We start from the raw sequence: 23,789 nt of genomic DNA, 5'->3' as shown, positions 1-23,789 counted from the left end.
AAAACTAATCACTATTTTGACAAAACAAAGCGTAATTTAAAAAAAAAAAAAAAAAAATTTTTTTTTACAGGACAAAAACTATTTTGGTTGGTTACTTTTAAATTTACTTATCCTCCTCGCTTTTACTTATTCGCGAAGAAAGCAAGTTAATTGCAATCTTAAACCTTTTAAGTTGATCAAGAATTTCATAGTAATTTTATGTTAGAAAATTTCAATATTTGCAAGGTCAACAAGTAAAATTATTTTATTTACATTTCAGTTTTAGACAAAAGATTTTTTTTATTCGTGTAGTTTATAAAAATAAGAAAGTAACAGGTTGAAAACGCTTTAGTACCAGTGATTATTTTTTGCACTAACATTTGATATTTTTTATTAAATGATCAACCCAATACCAACTATTGTTAGGAAAATACTTTCTTAGCAAAAAACACTGTTTTTAGAATATTTGAAAATCATAGGAAATAATTTTGTAGCTAGAAAAAGGGTTAAAATCGACAATACGTAATATAAGTTGATTATTGTTGTCAGTACCTGAATTGATCATTCGATAATGGTGATTTATCAATTTTGAATCAGTGAAAAACTACTGTAATGTCTTGTAGTAAATATGGCTTTGTTTAATTTAACAGATAAATTTACATTACAATTATAATGTTACATGTTATTTTTTTCACTGATTCGTCGCTGATATGCCATCTGTATTATACTTTTCAATGCAAGTCAATGATATTAGTGGTTAGAGTGTTCGTTAACTATATTTCCATTATTAATTGGCTGTGAATAATATTGAATTTTGTTTGTTTCATTGTTGTGTCAGTGTTAACGCGTACTTTCCTGTGTATGACTCCATTAATCTAGTCGACCGCGGTTTTTATTATTCTCACAAAATTCTCTAGACGCCTGTCCATCCGGCATTAAGGTGACAGTGAGAGTTACCATTTGGCTGCTATGTACAAAAGCCACGTGATATTCAATGTTTACAAAATATCGGTGTTACATGATAAAAAAAAAAAAAAGTGTATGATTACCCCCACTGTACTGATGTCCAGGTGAATAGAGAATCTTCTGTCAGAAACACGATTTTTATTTTTCAAATCGTGCATGTGATCATCATTAACTATAGAAAAACATCGATTATGATCGACGCAACAGCTCGATGAAACACTACAGAGAAAACAGTAACACTCCAAATGTTCATTAAAACAAATTGCTATATACGTCATGGCGTAGTTAAGTTATCGGTGCTGATGTTTGATCGAGCGTAACTCATCGATGGTTCTCTACACGCAACTTCATCAATTTCAATTTAAATGTTCACCATAGAATGATGATTCAGTAAATTTATCATGTTATACCAAATAGGAAAAAGAACGGGAAGTTGTATGGAGGACGAATTGGAAGCTCCAAAAAACTTAATAAAAATAATAAAAAACTGAAAGAACAACGATTTGCTTACTCACCTTTCGTATCGCCCTTATCGCACCTTTATGCTGGGGGGTAAGCTGAACGCATCGAGGTTCCTCGTCTTCATCTGAGGGCACAAATTTTTAATAGAGCATTCAAACATTTATCGTCAAAAAATCATCTCCCTCCCTTTCCATCTCTCTCTTTCTCTCTCTCTCTTTCTTTTCAGTTCATCAGTCGTACCACTAAGGATTCGCGTGCACATTACGTTCACTAATAAAACGTTATTCTTAATCTATTGTCATGGCATTATGATAAATGTAAAAAAAAATGTAAGTAGGGTTACGAATTTAAAATGTTGTATCATGACACAGTACTTGCATACGCTTTTTATGATAAAGATATCATTGATAACAAAGAAATTTTGTTAAACAATCTGAATTTCCTTGAAATAACCACTACACACTTAAATCATCGTAAAAACAGACGATATTGTCTGGTGTGTATAGTGTACATGTGAGTTTAAAAGTTGAAAAATGTCAAAGTCATAATCTACTATGAGACTTTTCAATCAAACACGTGCCTTGCTTGGATTCATAAATTTTACTGAATTTAGTTGATAATCAAAAGAATATTTCATTAACTTTGTTTAATTTTGCGAAATTCAGAAGTCTTGTAACTCAGATTCGGTGTAATTTACAATCCAAGTAGGTCTCGTGAATTTAAGTTTATTAATTTTTCAAGTTTCGTTGAAATATAAATGAAATCAAGCTGCAAACCCAAAAACAAGTGATTTTTTTGCAACCCCGTCCAACATTACAATATGTAGATTTATGTTTGCATGAGAGAAAAATACTAAATTATTTTGGGGTTTATCATCACACGTGATGTGCTCTTTGTGTCAGATAACTGGTTGCGTAAAATATGTATTAAGGACACTACAAAATTCATAGAGTACAAATGGCTCGTTAACTTGGAAATTGTCATACTGTCATTGCCATTAATCGCAAATTGGGTTCAAGCGTGCCATGCGTTTTAAAATACGGAGATGTGTCTTGTCCCATGTGTTTGGGGAAAGGTTACACTGAAATTTAGTGATGATTTATGTAATTATTTTTGCAAACAATCTTTTAACAACATTCACAGAGCAAGATGAGACTGGGTCAAATAATTAGTTTATAAATAAATTTTCAGTAATGTATTAGTAGTCAATCATAGTTAATTACAACTGCACACGCATAAATGACGTTATTCGTTGCAAATGTATGCGTTGGAAATTATTGCGTGTCCTTGAAACAAATGAATATGCATGTACTGCGACAAAATGATACCAGGTGATCGAAAACATGTTTGCATGTGACTATAAATTCTAGCAAGCAATATTATTAGATCAAGTATTTGTGTGTCAATCACTTTTGAATTACCATGCTCTAACTTTTCGAGCTATGATTTTTTTTTTTATTGCTTAAAACTCTTTTAACGCGATACAGAGACAAGTTTGTGACTCGTACCTAAAAAACTTTGTTTACACACAATTTCGTTTTCACATACTTTAGTGCAGCTATAATATGCAGCGTACCTCGAATTTTTTTTTTCCGAAACGTCTTTTGAATCAATAAAAAATTTACAAAACTCAAAATCTCTGCAATAAAGTTGAAAAGTGTTATTTATTGAAATACAAAAATGTCAATTTCTCAAGGATATGTAAAAAACGTGATTGAGAAAATTTCATGGAAACTGAAAAAAAATGTTCAAGCAAACACAAAAAAAATTTAGCTGTAATAAAACAGAAAGCGTTTACACCGTGAAATTCAAAGTGACTAAAAGTAAGCATTTGATGAAAAAACAAGTGATAGTCAACAAAATAAATAAATAAGTAAATAAATAAGAATCAGGCAATCCGATTTCACTAATTTTTCTCATAGGACTTTGTTGTCTTAGACTTGACTTTGATAATAGTTTTCTTCATAAACCTTTTGCAAACACCATAAATGCCCTTCAAACATACCTTTTGTGTTTGTACAAACAATTAGCCCTGACTATTAGACATATACTTACATTTATTGTTGATAAAAAAAATGTTTTTGTTACATTAGTCATACACTTTATTCTAATAAAACTTTTAAATAAATATTATGATGTGATTATTTTGACCGAATGAATTTCCAAGTCAAGTGATTTTTTGTTGTATTTACTATTATTACAAATGTCATCTAAACCAGTTTTTAAAAAATTTAGTTTTTCCGCATTAACAGTACTTTATTAGCACTAGAAAACATCATAGTGATATCAATTAAAAATCACAGTCGTAGTTCTTATCAAGTGACGATAAATGATAAATCATTTGAACATCTTTTGTGAAATGGGTAGTAACAAAAATGATCCAAGAACATATATAAAAAGAAAAGTGATCACAAGTCTCGCATTGCCGCAAAGCTCGTTTTATCGGGAAGCAGTACCCTCTTCAAAAATAACAATCAGCGCATTTTCCGCAGTTGCACAAATCGATAACGAAACCATTTAAAGGCTCCAGTCAGAAAACAAGGAACCGCAGTCTGTACCTTCTTTCCCTTGTTATACCGACGACGCGGCATAATTTCTCGGCTGCCTAGATTCATCTCCTCGCAAAATATGCAAGTGGGTGCATTTGCATGGGCCCACGGTATTATGCATCCTCGGTGCTCCCTCTTTCGCCATCTTCTCCCTCTATATACAACTGTAAATCCAATGACGACAGCTTTTCCCCGGCCCACACTTTGTTCGCTGGTGCAAAATCTCGGCGAAAGTTTGTGCCCCTCGAGAGGCTCGTCAAAGTCGCAAAACCAAGTGGGAGGCCAGGATGAGGCAGGGGGGTGCCGTTTTATTCACGAGCGACGTGGCGCGTTAATTAATTGCATCCGCAATGAGGCGTGCCGGTGCTTCAACCAGCCGCGTAATGAGGCAGGCAGACAGTCGTCGGCCATACCCCCCCCCCTCCCTTCCATCCTCATCCGACCCTGGCGATATATAATTGAACAGCCTGTAATTCGTATACTACTCTCGTTGCAACACGCTGCCAAAAAGCACGACAAGACTTTCTTCTTCACATGTACAAGCATCGCACCTAACTAAAATCTTGAATGTGTATACCATCCGATGAATCTTCCCTCCCTTGTTTTTTCTGTTTCATTGAACTATCTCTTGACACAAGTACTTAGTATACGCTCGAGAGCCTCTACGTTTTTACTCAGCTATTTTCGTTATAATTTTACGGATATTTATTTCAGGAAGGAGAGTTTATGGCTAGTGAAACACTTGAATAAGGTCTCTCGTCAGTGTTACCCATCATTCCTCAAGAATGGAAAGGTGACCACTATATGGAATGAACCAGAAAGCGGAGACTACGTCAATACATTATGTACTCCAGATTTGGCATAATCGACAAAGTCGGTGTCCGAGTAACGGACTTTGGAAAGTTGAGAATTTTGTATCTTTCAGTCGTTTGATGCATCTTCTATAGGTGCACGTATAGTGATTGGAAAGGCTGCCTCGATATTGTGTGTGGCTTTCTATTCATCATACATCCTGTCGAGGTATGTATAGCTGTTGAAAGTTGAAAATGTTGTCGAGGTATCAAAAAACGATGTCCATCAGAAGGTGCATTAGAGATTTGAGCTCAAAAACTTTTCGGTACATCAGTTTCATAATTCAGTATGAATAGTCATGGAAAAAAAAACTAGTGGACGGATAACGAGTTTTAAGATATCAAGTACATTACATCCAGATATTGAAAACGTTGACAAGATACCACTATTATGTACCACTAGTTAAAGTACCTGATCTACCGTATACGCATACTCAAGAATACAAGTTTTCCAGAGGGTCGTAACTAGAATTTGTTGTAACTTTTGGCGAAACTAAACTTGAACTTCTAAAAATTTGGCTAAAGTTTATCAGTAATCGACAAGTTTTCATTCGAGGCTAAAAAAAATGTTACGACGAATTAGTACGCAATAAATAGCGTGTACTGAGAAAAGAAGTAAAATCGGATCAAGATTAGTGGGACAGAATTTTTTTGTTTATTGTATAATTTCGTTTTGTAAATTTTTATGGAACACCATCACTTGTGTCAAACCTCCGTGAAAAGGTTGATGTTAAAACTTAAACCCACGTGGCGGAAAAATATATGTACAAAATTTGTTAAAAGCAGTTGAAAAAAGTGCACTCAAATCAAAAGCAAAAATGCAAACAAGACAAAAAAAAAAATCAAACAACTTTCAAGGCACCGACCGAGCACTAAAAACGATAGCATAAAGAAAGCTGAGCCTGAGCTCCTGGAAACGCGAACCATCCAACTTGTACACGTCAGACAATTTTTTTTTTTTTTTTCAAAGTGATTCACAATACGAAAATATTTAACTTGTGCGACATGTCAAGTATGAAATGGCTCACTGGAACAAGAATTAAACAAGAAAAAAAAACAATAGAAATACAAGAGCGAAACTTAGATGGAAGTAAAATAGTGTGTATTAAAGACAAAAAATAAAAACAAAAAAAAAAAGAAAAAATAGAGAAAGTTAGATTAGCGTGCTGGTTTTGGCTCTAAAGTCAACGGTACAGTACAACGTAAACTATATGACGTTGCTCTAAACTCTGATGCTAAAAACAATTTGTTGTCGTTCACTATACCGACACACATATACGTATACAGATAAACATAAGCCGGCCGTACTCTTCTCGGAAGTTGGAGAGGCATTCGGGGAAGTCGGGGACCCCAGAAGCTCCGGCAGAGGTGGTAGCGGAGATACTAGGCCCGCAAGTGCGAGGGGCAGTGTAGACGAGGTCTCACCTAGCCGGCCGATCAGCCCGTCAATGCGCAGCTCGTGCAACTCGAGGGTCGACGATGATCTCCCGAAACTCTGAGCTGTCGCTGCTGCCGCCGCTGTTCTTCTGTTGCTGCTCGCTACAAATCACAGACAATTTTTCTATTCTTTTCCATCACCTTTCTGTTATTTCGAAAGTGCGAGTACATGGTGTTAAGCTTTTTGCCGTGACGTTGTCACTGTAGCTGCCGATGTTTTTCTTGATCACATTTTGCTTACAACAGTCTTCTCGCATTGACTTGTACTTTTTTCGTTCCAGTCTCCGATTTCTCATCTGTTTTTTTTTTTTTTTTTGCTCGATAATTTTCGTTAGAGGGCCTCTATCCGTGGATGTGTATCACTCGGGTGCTTTGCGTAGTGCCGTCGCGTGCACGGCACAACGATATATTACGCGGCTACTCGAACAATGGCCCTCGTACTTTTGCTTTTTTCGTAGCCATACATCCCCTTATTTATTTCAGTTGTTGTAAGCTTCTTTGAAATTTTTTTTTTTTTTTTTTTTTATCTTAAAAATTTCCATAAAAAGGGGATATTCGTCATCATATTTTTTACACTTACTATTCCTAACTGACTAAGTTATAACACTTTCTGTTCTTCTCGTTTTAATTTAATCTATAATCTAAGGATTTTTTAGATTTAGTGATATTTAAAACTCCAGGGGCTCATTTTTGAGGAACGCCAGCTTAGTCAGCAAAGTCTTTTTTTTAAATAGTTTAAATATTGACATAATGGGATGAACGGTATTGAGAGAACTTCTTGGATGAATCTGAAAATGGTCAGGGTGTACTTAATTGAGATGGTTACTACAATGAAATTTCGCACTATGGCTTGAACGAAAGATTCGGGAATTTTGTAGAGAAGAGAGACAATGACAAAGAAAATAGGTGAAAGTGATGTGGAAATGAGATACAAGCTTGACGCGAAAAAATGGTAAAGGGAAATTTCATGAGCAAATTTTTAGTGAAAAAAGGTCAAATAAATACAAAAAGCAAATAGGAACAAAAACAAAAATACGAACTAATGAAGGTCTAAAAAAGAAAGAAATAGAAAAGGCAAAACCTATATAAATATTCAACACAAAGAAAAGTTTAATAAAATATTTAAAAGATATTAAATATAGTAGTGAGTATAAATAAAGCAGAAGATCATGATTAACGATAAAAAATTTTTAAAAACGAACTAGGAAACAAACTACATGAGTTTCTACAACAAAATATGGTATTTTGGTATTTCTCTGTCGGAAGTCTCAAAAAAACTATAAATTACAAAGTAAAAGGAAAAAAATTAACTAGCTATCTACTAACAAATAAACTACATGGTTCTCTAATACAAGTAAGCGCCTACATTTAACTCTATTATTCTAAATATTTGAAAAATGAGTTTTTTTTTGCATAAAAGAGATCTAGATTTTTTTTGTCTGCAGCTGATGATATACGGAGTAACACTATTGTATGTAATGTAAAGTATAGGTTTCAGAAGATTTATGGGAAATGTGGGAGGACCGTACACATTTCATAAGTATACTTCGGGGAAAATGAAAGGGATTACCGTTAGGGGAATCACATTTTTGCGTTACAACCATGGAAGTGCGTACGAATGCATGTACGTATGATTAAACACGACAATAATTTGTAAATTATGCCTACACTGTTTGATTAAATTAATGGCTTTGAATGAATTACTTTCTTTGTCATTGTATAGCTGTGAACGCATTTGGCAACTCATCAAGATAAATCGCATTTGAAATTATTGTATGAATTGTGACACAAAAGTTCTGCGTGGAAAACCCCTACTCGGAACGGATTATTGCAGAAAAGAAGAATAATAATAATGTGGTGAACGTCAGCTCAGATGTACAAAAGACTATCACTTTTTTTCTGCGTATCATCACATGTCGAGGGGTAAGAAAAATATGCGCCTCGTTAAATAAAATCGTGCAGGGCAAAGGGATGTAATACACAGTACAAAAAAAAAAAAAAAAAAAAAAACAAAGGGAAGAAAGAAAGCAAGAGAAAAAGGAGAGAGAGAGAGAGAAAGAGAATATATATCAGGAGGGGCTTCCAACCGTACTGCAACGGGGCGAAACATTAATCCGAGCCGGTGTGGAGTAAGTAAGTAGATGAACTCCGGCTGTGGTCAGACATTGCGACGGCAGACCGAGACGATACATTTTCGCGTCTATAACACACTCCTCCCTCGGCACGTGCTCGGCGCATACAAACCACACCAACGTATCCGTATACATACTCACCGTCGGAATTTCTTTTCGACAGAGCCGTTTCCGTCACGGAGTCCTCGGAATAGCTCGCGTTCAATTGCCGACCTCCTCCACCCCCGCTCGGCTCGTTGGTGTTGTTCTGCCCACCGCCGTTGTTGCTCGTGGGCTGGCCACCTGCAATAACCCAAAGGACCGTACTTATACGTTTCTGAATTTTTCATTCATCAATCAGCACTTTAATTTCAGCTGTGACTCGTCGTGTTTCAATGACAGCGCGGATTTACAACCGACCGCGAGTCATCATTTCTACCGCGGTTTTGCGTTGAATGCTGAATCTCTTATGCCATACCGGGTATCCGCGTTGCGTATATTTAATGTCAGAAAACCCCCGTGTTTGAGGGGAGAGACTCACCTAAATTTTCGGACGACGAGATGAGATCCCTGGCGTTGCCGCCGCGATGGCCCTGGTAGCCCTGGTGAACGAGCTTGTGGAGACTGGGACTGTGCAGCGAGGTGCTCTTGTGGCGGCGAATGGTCGGCAGTCGGCTGACGAAGGACGCGTTGTGCTTAAAGCTAGAAGAGGGTCGACTACTAAAATTGCGGGAGAAACAAAACAACAAGTTTTCGCTTTAATCGTCGTCGCGCTCTCCGACTCTGCAACGACTCTGTTAATTTAATTATGGGTTTTTTCGCTTATTAGGAGGATTTGTAGTTTTTTTTTTTTCTTTTTTCAATCTTATAGCGTCCAAGCGTTCAAGGCTGAAAGCATCGTCGTGTGGTCTGCTGTTGGACACGGTGACTTGCGGCTATTTCGTTTCATTCGTGTAATTACGTTTTTGCAGAGCGAAATAGGCGTGTGGGTTAAACGCGTGTTGTTACAGACTGAAACAAGCGTGCCCGTGTGTTATTCTTTCAGCTCTGTGAGTGGATTGTGTTATTTTTAGGGCGCAATCATTGTTACACGCATGCCCTGCAAGAAAAGGTTACTCAAGCTGTAAGTAAATAATGCCAAACTCGTGAGGTGTCGAAGCGAAGGATACGTGTCCTTGCGATTTTTTTGTGGGATGATTTTTAGTCAATCCATTTTTGAGTCATTCAACCCTATGGTTGGTCACGAGGTACTTACTTTATGTATATAATACTTAACTGTGCCAATCAACATAAAAAAAAATTTAGTTAACTATGTTGCCGGAGAGTCGAAAAACATTGGAACCAACTCGAAAGTCAAGTAAAACAACCGTGCAGTTGAATACTAAAATCGAGAGTTTCAAACTTAAAAGGGGCGGGGGGAAAGTATCAGCATGGCACTCGAGAGAAAAGTGAAACGGTATAAGTTGGTATCGTTTCGCGACTAAAATGAAAAAATTCCATTCTCGTAATATTGCGGGACTCCAGAGCGTTGACAAAGATTCAAGGTAAAATTTCCCTCGTTCTATTGTCAAGACAAAAGATTTTTCTCCTCCGTGGCATGATTGAAACGCATCCCCGCATACACTAGTTGCGGAGCAGCGGTGCACTGAAGTGGACGCCCGTAGTGCATGTATACATGTCCCACTGACGATCGAATGAAATTGTATCCCTACCCCTTTTTTTTTTCTTTCAATCTCAGAGCGTATATGTCAGGTCTTTTTTCCATCAAGATAATGGTAATACATTAAATATACATCCGCATCGAGGATATTGTATGGTGACTGCTCTACTCTAACAGCTGTTGTTTTTATTATTTTCTTTTCGATTCAGCATAAAGGTTTGCCCAGCCCTCTGGATATTCAAAATTATTTTGCAAAAATTTTCCCCTATTATGTGTACACATATGGTTCAAATTTTCCACCTGTACAAGTACTGCGTGTGAAAATGCGTACAGCTATTAGTTTGTAAGCAGGTGCTAAAAATTATTATTCCAGCCAGTTTGCGTGGATGTGTATTTTTGCCGCCTCTCGCCGTCATGCTTTGTCTAAAGCTTACGCTAATCTTATTAGTAGTAGTAATCTGTCCTTAACTTGTATCATTCCGTAAGTTTGGGGTTACTACGTAGAGCTTATTGGAAAAAGCTATTCAAAATTTTTTTGCAAAAACAAACTTATTAGTAAAACAACACATCTGCGGTAGGCCTGTGCGAGATAATATTTTTTTTTCTGTATTTCTCGTTTGACTTTTTTTTCCAAATGTTGTCTCGTCTCTCCTGAAATTTCATTATCTCGAAAACAATTTTAGGATGACTGGGATTTTTCGTGATCCCGAATGAAATTGCTGTCAAGCCGAGCTAGCCACGATATTCTGGCGTAAAAAAAAAAATCTTCTAAAAAAATTTTTTTAATTAGAGAACTCATGAGTGGAAATGATTGAACCTTATTATTAAGCTCTTATGTGCATTTCACTTTTTGTTTTGCTCTAGTCTTGTGTGATCTTTATAGTAATAATAATAATTAAAAAAAAATATATATACACATATAATTATGTAAAAATGTATAAATTATTTTTATTTCACGTATATTTTGTGTTAAGCTTTTTAATTAATTTTGATTTTTTGTGATTGCTCTAATAATATTTATTATAATAATTATTACGAAAATATATGTTAATTATAATTTAAATAAATTTGCATATATTTTACATTTAACTTTTCTATTTTTTGTGGCACTGCGTGATGATCATAATATAATGTTGGTAATATTAATAATAACGATACGAATAAAAATTTTTTTTAAAATAATAATAATAATTTAATTCTTGTTAAACTTAATATTTTCGAAAAATTTGTGACAAGATTTCTGTGTTATTACGAGCTATCCCGACTCATACCTCGTACAGGCCTACTCAACAGTATAAAATTATGTAGAGTGCATCCATTCCGTCTACCCTTAGGCAGTGGCAGCTCGAAAGCGTTCGCTTGTAGGCATTTTAATGTGCGTTAAGATGAGTATTACAAAAAAAAAAAAAAAAAAAAAAAAAATGGAGAAACAGTAACATGACAAACCTGGGTGGACTCGGCAAGGGTACTTGGTGGATTTTCCAAGTTGCTATGCTCATACTGTGCTCGTCCGCCGCGTAACACCTCCAGAGCGCCTGAATCAGCGTAGCTGCCGGCTGTCTTCTCCGGATCATGTGCTTCTGTCGCTGCTGTTGTTGTACTTTCAGGGCGAATCCCGAGCCCAAAATTCCCTAAGATCATTTACGTTATTTACGCCCATGCGCGTCGTCCTCATTTTTTATTTATTCATTCTTTTTTTGTGATTTTTTGCCATCTTTATCACAAATTATCTTGTCCTCTAATACACATCGTAGAGAGTAGAGAACATTAATTTATTGGCAGCCTTTGTATTCATAAGCAATTATTATTAATCCATAGCTAACGTGTAACCAAATAAACAGTAAAGATTTTACTTTTTCAAAAATAGCTTATTTTTCGAAAAATCATTGTAAAAAGAAAAAAATTGATTATTAATCGTAGCTATTAAAGATTCAGTGCATGCATCGCGTTGGTATTTATGGTTTAAACGGCTGTGAAATAAAACGAATGAAAAAGATACAGAATGAGGCATAAGGTCTTAATTTACGGGGGTACTGCGCGAGAGTAGAGGTGAAAGAGAAAAAAAAAAAAAAATAGTCAGTGGGGCTTAATCATAGTGCTCTGGCGAGGAATCATTTTGCTATCGAGTGCGATTCAACAGAGTGATAATTCAGAGCTTGTGAGCATAAATTGGAATATAATGGCGTAATAATGGGCGCGAGGTGTATAACTTACGGCGGGAAGAGCGAAGAAGGAGATGCCGAGGAGTGCGCAGAAGGAGGCGATAATTTTGCCCTGCCAGGTTTTTGGCACGGCATCGCCGTAGCCCACCGTGCAGAGTGTGATCTGGAACATACACGTACACGTGCCGTTGGATACATGAGTAACCGAGTGTATAAATATATACACGTGGAAATTTTTCAGTGCCTGATTGACACGCGAATATTCAATTGCAAGTTATAAACTTTGGCCGTAACGCAATTGACCTTATTGTAGCTTTTACCCCTTTTTTTTTTCGGTCATGATAGACTCTCCTTTTCAATCCTCGGTGTGTGAGTGAAGGTGTGCCTGCTGTTGTATATAAAAAAAAAGTGGCTCCCGTGTCTATGAATTATTTAGCTTTTTTTTCGGGTGCATAATATTTTAATTTGCATTCGATTTGTGTGCAAATTCCGGACATGGTTCGTGCCTTTTTTTGGACCATCGGTTATAAATACGATATGACCGATTCTAAATTTAAACTTATTCAATATTTATGCACTTTCTGACCAATATTATAGCAAAATTTAATAATATTTATTTATTTTGGAAAAATCAACGGGCTGCAAGTCCTGAAGTGTGAAGTGACTCTGGCACAATAAATTCTATTATTAGCATGTTTAATAATTTTAATTTTGTTCATTATATTTTAAATTTAAAAAAAAGAAGTGTTGAATTATTTTGTATTTGATGTGTTTTTAAATTTATAGATGGAGTAGGACTGATAATAATATAATGTTTAAATGACTCTGAATTTTTCTCCCGAGATTTAGAAATGTTAAGCCCTTCAACGCGACTGCACCGTATTTAGAAAAAAATCATATGTTCAATACACCAGAGTTTTTGTTTGAATCTCACAAAGCACACTGTACGATGACGATTAGAAAAAAAAATCCTCGAATCAAAAGCAGCAGGTGTACACACTTAACGTAACAATACAATTCCAGCCTTCTCGTCCGGTCATTGCGTTACTGCCAAGTCGTAATATCTTCCCTCCCCCGTCCAACGATCCAGCTCGGATCCAGCATTTCTCGGAGCAACGATGCGTGGGCTTAGGTATACATACAAAGGCTTACCACTCCCCACCAGAGGGCTTTGGCGAAGTTATTGAAGTGCTCGTCGTCCTTCTCGGCGAGGTAGACCAGGAAGCTGGCGAATATCAGTCCGAGGAAGCCGATGTAGAGTGTCGTTATTAGCTCCTGGAACAGTCGTTACGTGCACACGTGTGCGCTTCGTTAAAAACTTCAGCTCTGTTTGACTCGATGGTTATTCTCTACGAAAACTTGCTCCGAGCTCTGTGGGAGAGCCCTTTTTTTTTTTTTTTTTTTTTAATAAAAGCTCCGATTGCTCGAGGTATATTAGAGCAGAGGGTACGTTTTGGGCCGTACAAAATGGCCTTTGCCCTCTCCAAAGTAAATTGCTCGTGAAAACAGTATTTATAAAATCACTTGGGCTGTTATCAGTCATCGGCTTACATGTTCTATCAAATCTGAGACTGCACTACCGATTATCAAGGCAATCAGCTCACACTGACAATTTTCATTTAAATTAACTTGTCGAAGAGAAGCACGCCTCTGTGCGGAATAGAAAAGCCTAGCCTGTAAAGCTTTTCACCCACGGAAATGAATATCAATGAAAACCTTCGTACCCGGTTGGCTTTTGAATGTCAGGAGGAATATATTCGTAGAGAGAGGAGCTCCTGTAAGGGTAGTAAAAAAAAAAAAAAAACGTAGGAGGTACTTAAGCTCGCGCTAACGTTACGCCGTCACGAAGGGCTTCATGGAAAAAAAAAACTAATTAATTTAAGTTTCAAGTTTTATCATAATCCCAATGGTACCCGAAAATGATTCGGTTGCGCATGCAATTTCGGAAAACGGGCATTTCAAATTGATACAATGAGTTCGAAGGCTCTCGTTCGCGTGGCAAGGGCTAAAAACAAAACCTCAAACATCACATAATCGTCATTGTCACACGGCGACTGTAATATACATATACGTAATGACTCCAATAATACCGGCGATTTTGTTTCTTGCATCTCGAGTGGGGATGAATTTCCAAAAATCTACATGGTACCCGTAAAGCTCCACCAAAACCCCGATAAACCGCGAAACTCGCTCGGCTTTGAAGCACACCAGGTTCTTTGTCACATCTCGACCGCAGACCCGTACAGGTAGCTCGACTCACCCTTTTCGTAGACCTTGGACAGTCGAAATAGGTCGGCGCACGGCCTCCCTCCCACACCCCCGCCAATAACAACAGGGAGGGTCATTCGAGGGGGCAGTCCGGAACGTAGGTATCATAATATACGCTTGCTCTTTTCGATGCACGGCCCTGCTGGCGTCTGTCAAGCCAAGACCCTTTCTCTCTCTCTCTCTCTCTCTCCCTCTTTGTGTATGCACACACACACACGCACACGTGTCAGCTGCCACAGAGGGGAAACGCAATTTCCGCAGTATCGGAATCTCGTTCCGCGAGGAGGAGAAGGGGAATTAAGGGCGATTGATCCATTGTCGGCTGATGGGGTTTGTATATACATCTCCTCGTAGTATTATCGGGCCAACTCTCTCCCTCTCTCTCTTTATCATCGGGTTACAAACTCGTATACACGTACATGTATATATACATACAAAGTGGCCCTCCACTCGTTCTCAGACGTCTTACGTCTTGTGTGTGCGAGCGCGTATATATATATACATATACCGAGGACACCTAATAGACACGCAATTCATGGTGGCAGCGTGTGTGTGTGTGTGTCAGGGACGCGTGTACGCTTTTGCGTGGTATTGGGTCGGGTGGCTTCCGCTCGGCGGCAAATGAGTCATTGTAATGCGTTCTCTCGAGAATAGAAGGGGATGGTTATGTAGGTCGTGGTGTAGGAGAGTCTTTTTTTTTCCCCAGTACCATTCGGGGATCAGGAATCGTCGAGAGGGTCGTCGCTGGAGCGAGAGCCGATACTTACTAATATATATATATTATACCGAGGGGGTGGAACGCGGTGGAGATAGCGCGGAGAAGCCTCAAGAGCACGCGAGGAAGGTTGCGCCGTACTTCAAGTTACCAACTTTGAGGGAGAACCATACGTGGCTTTTTGAGGAGGATACGCCACGGAGTTCTCGCGACAAGCTGGATTTCGCTCGTATCCCCCCCTTTGGTAATGCATCAACGGTGGGGTGCGAGTGTGGATGGCGTTTATTCCCTTTTGTTTCTACTTTTTTTTTTTTTTTTTTTGGAACCATAGTTGGGCTTTTTCGATGGTTTTTTCTTGTTTGCCTGTTAAAACTAACCGGTGCCAATGAACCTTGAAACAATTTGCAATGTAATCCGTTCGCACTGTCGTTTTGGTATAACTCAACCCTTACTCTAGTCAACATTACTTGTACTAAATGAATTTCAAATCGTTACTTCACATTCCCGATATGAAGGGACTTTTTTTTTTTGAGACAATCATAACAAAAAAGTGTAATGTCATTCTCATGACTGAAATGATGATGTGTCGATTGAAAAATACATCGACGTCGGTGTCTCGTCCACATTCAAGAAATCCTTAAATAAACAATACCCAATGACTTTATTTTTTAGCCGTCAAAAATTTGAGATACTAATTTCGAGTTAAAAAAAAAGAAACTAAATCTAAAGTGTTTTCGTGATTTATTCTTGTGAAATAAAATTACGTGGCAACACTTTGTCCGAGCATTCACTATAGATGGGTAATGGTATTTTTTATGAAAAATAATCCAATTTATTTTTTTATTATCGTTGTACATCGATGTCCAACTGTAAAGTAATTTTTTCTGTTTTTCATTCCACGACACAAGGGTCATTGACAGAAAAGCACTTGAAGATACTCAATCCTTACGATGACGAATATAAAAATATGTAAAGATTCGCAAGTACACATAATACTTATCGTGGGAACTGCCGATCATTGTGAGTATTGAGGCCCTTGTTATTTTTACCATTATGAGACTATATGAATAAGAAAAGAAGAACAAGCTCTTGAGGAATCGATTTGTTATTTTTCCCCTTGCAAATTGCTTTTATATAACGAGAGGCTTGCTGTTACGTGTACACACTCCCACCGATTTCAAAACACGTTGTATGAGAGAGAGAGAAGGGGTTTAATTTATGGAAGGCCAACCAAAGAGCTGGCCCTTACCATGTAGATCTGTAATTATTGCTGAGAAATTTAATATCGGTACATGAATTTTAAATCACACTATCGTGCATGTACGGCATTATCTAAAATAGGCTCTTGCGACCTTGGCAAACTGACGTATATTTTCGGTAATGAGCTGATTTTCGAAATACCTTGAAATTGATTTATCGAGGATAAAGGGATTAATAAATTTCATAAATTATTGGGCTTACCGCGATATGATGTGTAAGCCATGTAAAAACATTGCATAGTACATTTTATCGAACATGCTTATTATGTCAATTAATCTTGTGAAATATTTTACAAAATTATATGATAGTTATTAACATTTTGGGCTGACCTAAAATCTTATGACCGATTTTCGCGTCAATTCAATGTTGTAACAAAAAAGATATACAAAATATGGCGTTGAACAGATTACGCTTTTTGCGATAAAATTGTGTAATGTGTTAAAAAATTTCACCTTAATCGGAAAGACCATCCAAATCAGCTTTTGATAATGAAAAATATATTTTAATTTCATATCATTGATAAATAACTTAAGTTACACTTTTGGTATTGAAACGTTCCGCGACAGATATTGCGTGACGAATCTAGTTATAATTTTTTACTCATTAAACATGCAAATATTCGCACAAAAAATGCAAAAGAACTTTTATCGGATGGTATGAGATAAATAAAAAAAAAAAAAAAAAAAAAAAAAAAAAATTAGTCCACAAAACGAAAATCAACTCGTACACCCTCGTTCTATCCTATTGCGTGTCTTTGTTTTCCTTCATTTCAGTCTTATTATCTCCTGCTGTGTCATCATCCCTTTGTCGAAAAGCTATTCTCATCACTTTTTCATTACTTTCCTCCCTGTGCAAGACGTTTCTCTTCAAACAATTCATTATCCAGTCAATGCCCTTACACCCAAAAAATTCAAGCTCAACATTTCACGCTCGTCAAGCTTTTTTCCTCAGTCACTTCCTACACGTGTCGTATTATTATTTCCCTCGAATCAGCGCGCAAATGTTTTTGAACCTTTAAACCAAATATTTTATTTCTGCTTCATTCAGAGCTGAACACTTATTAAATTAATAAAAAAAAAAAAAAAAAAATTAAATCGACGAAATTTTGTAACTATCCATCTATACCCCTTCACAAAATTTTCGTTACTTTAGTTGAAAAAAACAACTTTTTCCACCCTAAACTCCAACTTGCAAGCACTTATAAATTGGCCAGCTACCGCAAAAATTATCATCAACCCTCGGGTAAGATTCTGGAAGCACAAACAAGTACAATTGGCCAATCTCTTTTGAATCAAAGCACACGACGTCTCACCGGTACGAAGCTCTCGCGGGTCGATCGTGTGCTCGCACACATAAAAATATTGCGGCGGAATTTCACTCGTAAGGCCGAATTTCATCAACACCAAAGGGATCCTTCAGATGTGCCGAAAAGGGAGTAAAAAAGACACTCTTTTGTGCTCTTTCGTGGAAGTATCGCTCTAATGAATAAAGATCCATTTATGAATCCGAAGTTGCGACGGAGACGATGCAGCGGTGGAGCGACACGTGTACGTGTGTAAGGTAGACCCGAGGCGCCGTGCTCCAAATAACTCGACGAAGCTGCACCTTTGAGGCTTTCGATTGTAGCAGCGCGTGGTGACGAAGCTTTGAGCTTTCTCGGCTCTCGGAAATGGAACAGTTGCCATTAAATTTGCATCCTTTCGCCTATACGTTGCTTTTCACGCTCGTTAATTTCAATTGTTAATATTGTCAGCATCATGTTTTACGGCTATCGAATGTAGTAGCCATTTTATAACTTTTTTAAATACTAGTAGTATAAATTAACTGACAAGCATCAGCTGTCGATTTCTGATTTTGATAAAAGTGTTACTTTTGTACGAAACTACAGTCAATATGGATAATTTTTCAGCAAGAACTTGCCTAATCTTATCAGTGTAATCAAGATTCAAAATAAATTTATTCACGCGTATAATATAATTTTCATAAGATAAATGAAAGTAGAGGTAAGCTCTAGTGATGAAAGATATAGCCATCGTTTGCTGTAAATGATTTTATAATTAACTGTGGGGATGAGATAACTTATCAATTCAAATAGTTTCAAAACTTGCATCAACTTCTTCAATACCAGTATTAAATGATAATTGCGTCATCTGGCAAATTTTCGTAAAAAAATGATAATTAAAAAAAAAAAAAACGGTATTTATCGTTAAAAACAATGGTAAGACGCTTACTTGTCGATGAGCGTAAACGACACTGCCCAGGAGCTTCCATGTGCCGCCTCGTCGGTCCATCCGCACCATCCGTAGTATTTGGAAGAAGCGGAGGCCTCGCAGCGCGCTCGCCGCGAACACCTGGCCGCTGCTCCGCATCGCGAGCACGACGATGCTCGCGATTATCGTTATCACATCTGTTGGGGCAGACGAATTTTTGTTTGTCATTCCTTTTTTTTTTATTTACCCAGCATGCTGCCAAAGTATCACTGTAATGGTGAGTGGAAAATTTAATTGAAACCATCCGAAAGCCAAGAAAATCCCTTTTTTTTGAAATTGTACGGGTTTATTGCTAACATGATCGGTTCTCAATACTGGATTCATCAATTTATACAGTTAAACTTCATTTCCTTTGTTTTATTCAATATAGGTATGACTAAACAACTTTAGTTATTGTAAACAGCACAAGTACGTTACGCACTTCGAATGCTGTTATAAACTCAAACTAAAAATATGAATATAAAAGAGCAAGAGAACAGCTGTTTTTCTTAAGGGATTTAAGTTTACGCGAGTGATTTTGAATGATGAACTTATACGGATCTTTGTTTTATACTTTAGTGCATAAGTAATCCCATAAAACTGACACTTTTTTTATTCATTCTCAAAGTTTTGTAAGAGATTATTACATAAGACACACAATATACCTGTCTGAATAATGAAAGAAGTTCTATGATCAATTAAGTACCTCCACAAAACTTTTTGAAAATAAATGTTGGTACGAAAGTAAACGTGGGTTATTAGTGGTACATTATTCATCCGTCATAGTAAATCTTTACGCTACATACTTTATAAACTTACACTTGTCACGAAAAATTTCTACGAGAAAACCATTAGTTGTTGTTTATAAATCCATGCTTTTTAAAGACCAAAATGGTGATTACGAAGGTCTGCTTTGATAAAAAATAAAAATAAAAACCTGTTATGGAACCTGAAAACGTTTTTTTCCCCGCAAAATTCTTCAAGTATATGTACAGGTACACGATGCACGTCTACGTAAGACATACACTCGTGTATTTATGCGCATAGTCATACATATGTATGAAATGAGCGCACAGTACAAGATCAACTTCTCGAGCATTTGAATCAATGTTTTAAGCAAGAGGCGGGTCTCTTTAGTCGTTGTTGGCAATCATTAATAATCATTTCTCCAAAAGTTTACGAAAAATGTTGGATTTTTACGATAGTTTAACAATATTAGTAAATTGTTGAAAAAAAAAAATATTATCAACAAGATCCCGAAAAATATCCGTTGGCTGAAAAATAGTTGAAAAGTAATTAATGTTCTGATGGAATTCGTATCGGTGAGAAACTCCTTACTGGCCAGAGCTGCATGCCACCGATCAAAAAGAAAAGCAAAGTAAGTAAATTGACGTCGTCGCGTGTCGCGTGAACTTTGATGTTAACGCCACCGTGGCAGTAACGAGCATTAATTAACTCGTTATATGCGGACGTGCAAATTTTCGTTGGGCTTGTCGTATGTGTGTCCCTCTATACCATCTCGAGAATAAAGGCAAGCGCGTCTCCCTTTCTATCTCGCTATATACATCAGAAGCAGGTACAGCCTTGAAGTGGCGAATATACAAGGAGGACAAGAACGACAGAGCCTTGCGCCTTGCTCTTTCTTCGTGACAAGGCCTCCTTGCCTACTTTGACTGCTGAGTATTGCTCGCACCTTTTGTTGAGCTCGAGATCTTCAGTATAGGTATACACATCCAGATAAAGAATCACCTGACCAACCAACTTACCCTTCATCACTAATCAAACAGACCAATGATAGATTTTATACATATAAGTATATGAAAATCATTCGATAACCATCACCACCTGATCGATTCAACCCTTTGTGAACGACACGAGAAATCGTCATGATTTACTTTCTTTTATTATTGCATAAGATGTATAAACCAGTTGTGTTTTCTATGTGTAACTTTTCACTTGTTCGAGTAGATTACAGCCTATTCACATAAATAGATGACCAAAGTTCTATTCTCGGCAACAAACAGCGCGCCAGGTGGGAATTCCCCGGTCCAGCCAACCGATTCGAAAATCGGATTTATTCATCAAAGTTGGCCGACTGCTTGCTGATCGCTAAACGGATTCGGCCAATCGGATGAGTGTGTTCTCCCTCCACTGGACGGACCGTCATCCGTGGGGATTCCGCGAGCCCGAATACTTCTGGCCATTAGAATATTATATGGAAGCGATGGCGCGTAACCAGTAACGCGCCGCTGCAGTAATCGTATTAAACTCTGGGTGTGTATATAATGTGGCTCGCTGGGAGCACCTGTTTGGCCCCAGATTGTTTGTTGGACGGGCAGAATTAACGTCATTGTCATGGATTCGAAGGAACGACGTTGACTTTCAGTTGAATGGTGTATGGGTGTACTTAAATAATTTTATTCCGAAATGAGTGTCGAGCTCGGACTAAACAAAAAGGAGGAGAACAAAGGGACTCCTCGACAACAAAGTTCGTACCTAAAGAGCTGATTACGAGCCGGGGGCCAGAGAGAGGGTATGGATGACAAAGGGGCTGCCGAACTAAACGAGTCACGGGACTTTGCGGTGGACGGAAAAAAGAAAAAAAAGATGGAGATAGGCGGTCGAGCTCTTGCAAACTCGAGTTGTGCCATTCTTTCGGGACTGATCCCAGTAATTCCCTTGTGGCTAATAGCAGAGCCCTCGAGTCTTCGTTCAAAGGTCCCATGGCGGAAAGTCGATCCGGTCGTTGAACGCGCGGATTTTTCCCGTTTCTTCGCGTATACACACACAGACTAGAGCTCCCCCCGTTGAGCCATCAGCAGCTACTGCACCTACTTTTTACCAGCTGCACGGCCTATAGTGGGAGAGGAGGATGATGATGATGCCGGTGTGTGGCGTAAGAACTAGGTCACAACGTCGACGATCTTTTGATTCTACCTTTCTTGCTTGCGCTCGCATGTGCCTACGCTTGATTACTCGCACCGGTGGAAAAGCCAGTGTCCGGAAGGACTGTTTAATTAGCAACCATACTGTCTTTCTCTCTTCCCTCCCCCACCTCATACTTTTAATCGTTAGCTCGGTTTTTTTTTTTTTTTTTTTTTTTTTTCCGTCTCTTCAGGTGGGAGTGAAATGTTATTTTTTTTTTTCGTCTTTTCGACAGAAACTGAAAGCACAAACCCGGTGCTTGATTAGTATAATCAGTTTAATCGGGCTTTAGCTCACAATGTTTGCTGCTACTTGAATGCAAAACATCTATTGTTTGCTGATTTTGAGATGAAACAAAAATTTTTTTTTTTTTATCATAGAATATATTATCGGATGGCAAATAATATTGGGTGAGTAATAGTAGTATATGGAAATTTACCGATGATGCAAAACGGCCTCCGCAGAAACTTTAGCCGCCCGATGGCCGTTTGATACCTCGACCGACATCCTGACGACCATAACCTGGAAATGAAGGCAGAGATTGTCATTAAAAAAACAACTGTTGATTACGTGAACGGATAAAAAATGATGTTGCATCTGGTACCTAAAAAAGAATTCACCGGTGAACCAGACCACTACGACCATTTCCATGTAAAAAAGGAGGATCCCAGCCTCTCTTTCGTACTCGTCTATTGTACTGAACACTGAAAGAACCAGGCACGTAAAGACCATACAAAATCTGAAAATCAAAAGATAGATGCGAATGCAAGTTAGGTGTACACAAATAAGAGACAAAAAAAAAGAATAGTAATAATTTTTGATTGTATGGCAACGAAATTGCCGATACCTAAAAAAATTTTTATCAAATATTATTTCACAAAAAAAATGTTTGATCAGTCGAACCATACAATTGTCGACTCTAAAAAGTAACGCGCTGTTCGATTGGATTTTTGCTTTTAAAATTATGAATCAACGTGCCGAATCAGCAAAGTGAGTAAACTAACTGATGTAATTCAGAATTAGATTATCATGAATCGCAGATAAAACATTTTTACCCTTTAAAATTCAATATAAGTAGCGAATCAAATTTTCAATCAAGAACAGTTTGATTTCATTTCCCAAAGCAAGGTATCGCCATGCTTACCAAGACTATAATTTTTTTCGTTTTGGTGGCCAATTTGGCTTTGGCTGAACCGAGTAACAAAACCGATGTAGAGGTAAGGTTTACAATTTACTCTTGTAAATAATATTTTCATAATTTAATCATAACTTTTTTTATTCTTGTCCATAATAATTGCAGACAAATGTTTTCCATTATTTGTCCGAGTGGGAAGTCATAAAACGAGACCTTAAAAACTTATTAGACGTTAAAAAAAACGATGAGGTAAATTTGAATAATAACGAAGTTTACGATTTGTCTTCTGAAGATGTGGAAAAGAATCTGGCAGATATAAAAAATAAAACTGACAGCTTGTTACTCAAAGCAGAAAAGACGTATATTGTTATAATGATGAAGAACGAAGATTTTTATGCAGAATTTAATCAATTTTGTCGTGACTTGTACAAATTGTGCTATGACTCGAAACCATCTGATGTTACAGTTTGTAAAAGACTCAGGAATGACTTAAAAACCATCAGGAAAAAAATCTCTGATAAACGGAAAAGAGAAGAAGTAAGTCAATCACGTTTAGCAGTAGAAAGAATTTCACTAATTTAATTTAATTTTTTTTTTCATTATTCCAGCACAAAAAACATGGATTAAAGAGAAAGTGGAAAAAGTTGACGGACAACTTTCGTAAGGTGTCTCAAATGATACGACAAGATTTTAAAAAACTCGAAGAAATGGGACATGAAGCAGTCCACGTGTTGAAGAAGAACTGGGCTGACGTTGAGACTAAAACCGAGCGTGTATTCAGTGAAGCCACAACCGCATACAAGGAAACGATGCACGACGGCAAACATTTGTACGAGCAGTTCGAAAAATATTACAAACAATTGGAGCAGATTTTTAAGGATGTCGAGGGATCTGCGAAAAAAACCTTCAACGACGTTGAAACGACTTTGAGTGAAATAAAGATAGAATTAGAAAAGAAACGGGTCTATTGGGCACTTATCGAAGGATCAGAAACTGCTGTGGAAGTAGCGGAAGTTGTCGTATAAACAATGTTGTACGTGATGTACATATGTATTTTACC

At 37.4% G+C, this 23,789-nt stretch overlaps 1 protein-coding gene across 1 annotated transcript in view; it reads right to left on the bottom strand.

The window, feature by feature from the left end:
* The window catches only part of LOC106636543 (KCNQ potassium channel), a 59,202-nt gene that overhangs the window by 15,531 nt on the left and 19,882 nt on the right, over positions 1-23,789 (bottom strand). The window contains exons 3-12 of the mRNA XM_089592542.1: positions 22,199-22,333; positions 22,034-22,116; positions 18,652-18,827; positions 13,330-13,452; positions 12,230-12,340; positions 11,462-11,646; positions 8,897-9,075; positions 8,518-8,658; positions 6,116-6,313; positions 1,461-1,531 (exon numbers count right to left, since the gene is read on the bottom strand). Of these exons, the coding sequence (XP_089448668.1) occupies positions 1,461-1,531; positions 6,116-6,313; positions 8,518-8,658; positions 8,897-9,075; positions 11,462-11,646; positions 12,230-12,340; positions 13,330-13,452; positions 18,652-18,827; positions 22,034-22,116; positions 22,199-22,333 (1,402 nt within the window). The remainder of the gene's footprint in view (positions 1-1,460; positions 1,532-6,115; positions 6,314-8,517; positions 8,659-8,896; positions 9,076-11,461; positions 11,647-12,229; positions 12,341-13,329; positions 13,453-18,651; positions 18,828-22,033; positions 22,117-22,198; positions 22,334-23,789) is intronic.

The sequence above is a fragment of the Copidosoma floridanum genome, unplaced genomic scaffold (assembly GCF_036245765.1).
Source record: "Copidosoma floridanum isolate Cflo_tuat_1 unplaced genomic scaffold, Cflo_Japanese_pri ptg000019l, whole genome shotgun sequence".
Classification (NCBI taxonomy): Eukaryota; Metazoa; Arthropoda; class Insecta; order Hymenoptera; family Encyrtidae; genus Copidosoma; species Copidosoma floridanum.
Note: the sequence above shows the minus strand (reverse complement) of the source record. Positions and strands in the feature narration are given on the sequence as shown.